Below are 6,000 nucleotides of genomic sequence, written 5' to 3'. Positions count from 1 at the left end.
CCTCCCTTATGCCAAGGGAGAAGCAGGGAAGCTGTTGGTGTTTCTCCAGCTAACACTCTCCCTGTAAGTATCAGTAGGGAAGAGTGCAGAGAAAAAAAGGAACCTGGCCCTTGAGCGAATGCGTAAGCCTGCGGCTGTGGGTGAAGTCCTGCAGTGGGTTCTGCTCCCCACTAGCATCCTCTTAACAACCTCTCACACCTAACAACTTCCAGTGTAAGATACAGCAGCAACCCAGGATTATTATACCAGGCCATTATATCAAAAATAGATACAACCACCCCATTCCCATCTACCATCTCTTCCCACCCTGTCTTGAAAAGGTGTCTGCCAGAGATGCACATGATGCACTGACTGCCAGCCTCCTGCAGTGCCTGGAAGGTCAGTGGCTGTCTTGCTCCTGCACTAGGATCGGGCTGAGGTAGGAGCAAGATGGGCTGCTGTGAAGGCACCTGCACTTACAGGTATTTGCACACGTAAGAGTCCGAGTACCTACTGCACGTGACAATAGCTATTGGATGACTCACAATTCTGGACTTTAGCTTATGGTGCCCAAATCAGTTATTCAAATTTAGTCCTAATTTCCTTAGCAAGGTGTGAGAATTTGAGTCTCCTGTTTGCAAGGCCCTGCTTATCTTAAGTGAGTGCTCCTGTGGTTTAAACCCAACATGACTGCGTAGCTCTCAGTGAAGTCTTGCGTGTTGAGGGAAAAGTTGGCACAAATACAAACATCTACAGCATCTTCACAGGAAACTTAAAAACCGAGAAGTTTATTGGATTGAACAGATCAAAATAAATAACAAAAGTGGGGGCTCATTAAGTTTAGTTGTTTATATTCATTTATACTCATTCCAGCTGTGGAGAATGTGTTTTAGAATAAACAGTATTGTAGATGACTATGGGTAAGATAGCATTCCAGCTTGTTTCTACCCATCAGCAAATTCTAGGAGATTTAAAAAAAAAAAAAAAAAAAAAAAAAAAAAAAAGACCTTTCCAAGGCTACTTTTCAGTGGTAAGAGCTACTCACAAGCCTAGTGAAATGACAAGTCAGTGCTTGCAAGGATAAGAACACATAAGGTTCTCTTCATAATGCTTTATGCTAAAATAGGGATGTACTTTATCTAAATAGTAGGATCATATACATTTTTATGTTTGAAAGTTTACTCAAAACCAGTATGAAAATATCCTTAAAATACTACAGCTTGAAACAACGCATGACAGAAACAAATCTGCAGGCCTAGCATGCAGAATGGGTATCACAAGGTTCTGATGGACAACGGGGAGAGTACAGATTACCAGAAATTACATGATTGTTGTCATTAAAAATAGTAAAACATTAATTACATTACAGGAAATACTAAAAATACAGTAAACTTTGCCATTTGTAGGTTCTGTAAGAAGAATGGTTTTAGTGCTCTGTTAGTTATTACTGAAACTCAAACAGTGCTAGTTCCTTAATCTACAGTGGCACTGGGTATACGTGTCAGGATTTGCGGTTTGAGTTGTACTGGTCATTGAGACAGGTAACATTCAATGAAGTTGAGATAAAACATCAGCTATCACAAGAACAAATGTATAAAATTCCCTGAAAAACTGCACAGAAGTCAACAGTGGCTGCTAATACCAGATAAAGCAAGAGAGAGGAAATGCGTTTGCCCTACAGCATGGCAGTGACCGCCAGCTGAGAGTCTACATTGGACTTGCTCTCACAAGAATCCCATGTCTGTCTGTCCGTCACGGGGGTTAGTTTTAAGTCCAGACAGAATTGTTCTAGCCCGTTGCTGCCAAGGACTTCTGAACTGCTCTAGAAAATGTCTTCCTTTTCACAGCAATAATGCACCATGAACTCAGCATCTTGTATGCAAGTACATTAAAATAGTTTACAGAGGATAAAAATACACCCAAAACTCATGAAGGCTTTATTCCCCTCAATACGAAGACTACTCTGCTTTTGTCCCCCTCCCGCCCTTCCCCCCACCCCAAATAAGCAGATGCGATCAAGGAGAAATTTATTTTGAACCAATTCTGCAAAACAGTTCAACAAAGCCATACTTTATAAAAATACTTAGTTACATAATTAAACTTATTACTATTTATATAAAAAGTGTGAATGTGAATTTTAAACTCTGTTAGGGTAAGAACCACATCAAGGTCTTCAGGTGAAACAAATAAATTTTCATAAACATACAAACTCTTTTGGAGAAGTCTTATAATACACAACCATTTACAATGAACACGTTCATTAAGTTAGTGTTTTATTCCTTTACTATACAAGTGTTATTACAATGAACTGTTCCATTCAGTAATTAAAAATCCAAACAATGCCAGTATCATTTTTGGCATTTTTTGTTATAACTGTATTAATACATAAACTCATATGATTGTGTTATTCATTTTAAAATATTTAGAAAAATTAAAATTCCATTGTATTTTTTGGGTTGATTTTTCTTGTGTGTGGTTTTTTTGTTTTATTTTTGCTTTTCTTACATAAAGCCCTTTTAAAATTTGATAACCACAGATGTACAGGTGATGAGCGATGATGTGGGAAAATGAAAAATGATGGCACTGTTCTTACAGAGATCTGTTTGGTAGTTGGATTCAATGTAGTGTAAACCCATGAAGAATGTTAAGTTTAGTACCAGAACTATATTACCAGCTTTTCTGAAATTCAGTTGTTGGATAGCTTTACAACAATAATATGAACTCCAACCTGGTAACTAAGTAAGAGTTTAGTGTTCCAAAATTAAAGTACATAAGCTTGATCAGAAATTCAAGAACCTCATGCAAATTGTTGAGTAAAAGACATGATGTTATTGCTTGATATGTCAGTAGCCAAAGAAAATAAATCTAGACGTAGTGTCAGCTGGGCTGAATGCCAGCAAATTTCAATGTCACTGTATTCGGACAATATTAAATATATTTTATCCCTTTAGTTTTTAAACTTTCACATTTTCTTTTGTTTATTTTTAGTTAAATAATTCTGTAGGAAGGGCAGAAGTGGGAAGAGCAACTGCGTGTAAGTGTGCCTTAATAGTCAAGAAAAGCAAAAGTGCAATCAAATCCCTGAACTAGTGACAGCTAGCATTTGTGGCACCCACCCTTGTTAACACATATAAGCCACATACAACAGTACCAAACCTGTCTCTGAAAAAGGACTAAAAAGTGGCCATTGACCAGCTTCAGTCTTGCTTTCCTGGTGAGCTTTGTTCAGGTAGTCTTCCCATACAAAAGCTTGCTGTTGGATTGGGGCTTAAAAGATTAAAGGCTTTCCCCCCCTGATTGTATTACATAGCTTCAAGTTCAAATATCATCATACTTTATCAACACAATTTTACAAAATATTACCTCATTTTCTAGTTACCTTCATTATTCTTAATTAGCTATGCAGAAAGAAAAAAAGAAAAATCTCTCATGCTACTTTCCAGTTATATTAATACAAGTATTAACACAGTGCATTATGCCCTCTAATTTCACTATTGAGGTCTACCATTTAGATCAAGTTTGTCATTCACTGTTCCAATTTCTCTTTTAACCTGCCTACCCTAATTAAGTCCATGCAAGAGGAAGCTTAAAGATCAAGACGATTTATCAAATACAGTTGTACCATCTTTTTTTGGGGGGGAGTGGGAGGCACACACATGTAATTTTGAACACAGGGAGTTTTACAGAACTGGAATAGAATTGTTTGGTCCCACAAAATTCTTCTGCTTTAAAAATATCTTACCCCAAAATGACTAATTCCAGACAAGTCCCTCTTTAGTAGAATGATCATCAAATGTTGGGAAAATAAAGGATTTGAAACATTGGTTTTTCTGCTATTGTTCACACCAACACTCATTTTTCTACCCCATATTTTCAGTAAGCTTCCTTTGGACCCTGAAAATAAGTTGGGAAAGAGGAAAAAAATAAAAACATGTCATTGGTAAATTAGATTATAACACTTTAAAAGTGGTTTTGTGCAACTGCATTATGAAATTCCAGTTTGCCATTAAGAGCATGCAAAGTAGTGAAGATTTTCTTTCCTTTGATTCCTTATAGACATCAGGAATTCTTTGCAAGTCTTTTACATTTGGCAGATTTGTGCATGTTATATAGACTGTTGGCTTATAAATTGTCTCCAGGCTGGTACTGTGGTTCTGTAGCAGTAAAGTAGTCCTCCAAGAAAGACTGTATGTATTCAAATGTTGGTCTCTCATCAGGGTCCTTCTTCCAACACAGTTTCATTAACTCATGGAGAGACTCTGGGCAGCCTTGGGGGCAAGGCATCCTATATCCACGCTCCACTTGTTCCAGAACTTCCCGATTCACCATCCCTAAAAGGAAAGCATGTTAGCTCTGAATGACATTATGCAAAGAACAGTTTCCCAAAGTTTTTCAAGTGTCTCTCCAGCCACAACGCAGGTGAATTTACCATAACAGAACCTTTAATGAACACACTCCATAATGAATGAATTTTTTACATTTTGCATTAAATACATTTTCTGAAAATTATTTCATTACACTGGTAATTCCTCAATGCCCGACCTGGTCCTTCTTCCATTTGTATACTTTCTCATTTGTATACTTACCCACTGCCTTGGGCCTGTCCTTTCAAAAGGAGACTCAAGCACAAGTATCTGAATGGAACCTGCCTTAGGTTCCATTCAAGGACCACTTCATTTGAAATCAGGCCAAGAAAAAGGCATTTTATACCTAACAGAACAGCCTTACAAATTCCAGTCACAGCAGAATATCTGACAAATATGTGACATAGGTTTAGTTTCAAAAACTGGCCTAGCAGGTTCACTCTACTGATGCTCACTATAGCCTGGGAAAATGTCAAAAGTAGAAATTTCAGGAACAGACAGATAGGAAAACATAAGGATACCCGCTAATCTGAAATGAACTACCAGTCACATTTACAAATGCTATTATCTTAAAACACTTTAAAAAATACGTAATACTTAATCTGTAAATGAAACAAAGTAGCTTTGTGAACAAAGGAACCAGTGAAGCATGACTAAGTTTCTGTCTCTGCTTATCAACTATGGGCTCTGAATGATGGTAAAAAGTACAAAAGGTAACTTCAGAAGCACAGAATACAACACAGAAAAGAAAAATCTGTTAAATTTTCCTCTTACCTGGATATGGCACTCTGCCCTTTGTTACCAGCTCTGTCAGTAAAATTCCAAATGACCACACATCTGACTTGATTGTAAACCGACCATACAATGCTGCTTCCGGAGCTGTCCATTTAATTGGAAATTTAGCTCCTACAAACATTGGAAAGACAGATACTCAATTTTCCCTTGCTTATGCATCATTTGCTTACACTTTGAAATATTTTAAGAAGAATACTGCACTCAAAAAATGTTTACATTTTGCTTTGTTGACAAAATTCGAGCTGGTTTAGTATTTTAATATTTCAAACTGGAAAGCAGTTTCAAACTAGGGCAGCAACTATTGGCTACAATTTTTGTAAGGACTTAAGACATCTGGGATCCTTAATTAAATATGTTTCAAACAGTGGGATGATCTTCAGAATCTGATGAGCAACCTCTCTGGAATCTCAGCTCTCCTCAAACTGTAGCAAGTTTTACCCGAAAAAAACAACTAAAAACATTTTTTGAGAACATAAGCAAATGGCCAGATGATTTTGGGCATTAAAAAGTTTACTAAAATTGCACTTAGGCGAGGGGGACACCTAAACATAGCTGTGAAAGCACACTTATATGCATAATCTTTATTCATGCAGACAGAATACACAGACACATTCTGCTAAATGTAATAGTTCTAAGTAATTTGAAGGTAACTGGTCTTATTTATTCAGTAAATAAATCGGTCTTACCTTGTCTTGCAGTGTACTCATTGTCCTCTATTAACCTTGCTAAACCAAAGTCTGCTATTTTACACACAAGATTGTCTCCTACAAGAATGTTAGCTGCCCGGAGATCCCTGTGGATGTAGTTCATTCTTTCAATGTAAGCCATGCCATCAGCAATCTTAAAAATAAAGTTTTATTAA

General features: G+C 37.0%; 1 protein-coding gene across 4 annotated transcripts in view; it reads right to left on the bottom strand.

The window, feature by feature from the left end:
• Positions 1–745: 745 nt before the first annotated feature.
• Positions 746–6,000, bottom strand: part of YES1 (YES proto-oncogene 1, Src family tyrosine kinase) — a 52,519-nt gene continuing 47,264 nt past the window's right edge. For all 4 annotated transcript variants that reach the window (XM_075494446.1, XM_075494447.1, XM_075494448.1 and 1 more), the window contains 3 exons: positions 5,825–5,978; positions 5,118–5,249; positions 746–4,310 (listed from right to left, as the gene is read on the bottom strand). In XM_075494446.1, the coding sequence (XP_075350561.1) occupies positions 4,102–4,310; positions 5,118–5,249; positions 5,825–5,978 (495 nt within the window). In that variant the 3' untranslated portion in view covers positions 746–4,101. The remainder of the gene's footprint in view (positions 4,311–5,117; positions 5,250–5,824; positions 5,979–6,000) is intronic.

Source organism: Mycteria americana, chromosome 2 (assembly GCF_035582795.1).
Source record: "Mycteria americana isolate JAX WOST 10 ecotype Jacksonville Zoo and Gardens chromosome 2, USCA_MyAme_1.0, whole genome shotgun sequence".
NCBI classification, from domain to species: Eukaryota; Metazoa; Chordata; class Aves; order Ciconiiformes; family Ciconiidae; genus Mycteria; species Mycteria americana.
The sequence above is the reverse complement of the archived record's forward strand: the minus strand, read 5'-3'. Positions and strand labels throughout refer to the sequence as shown.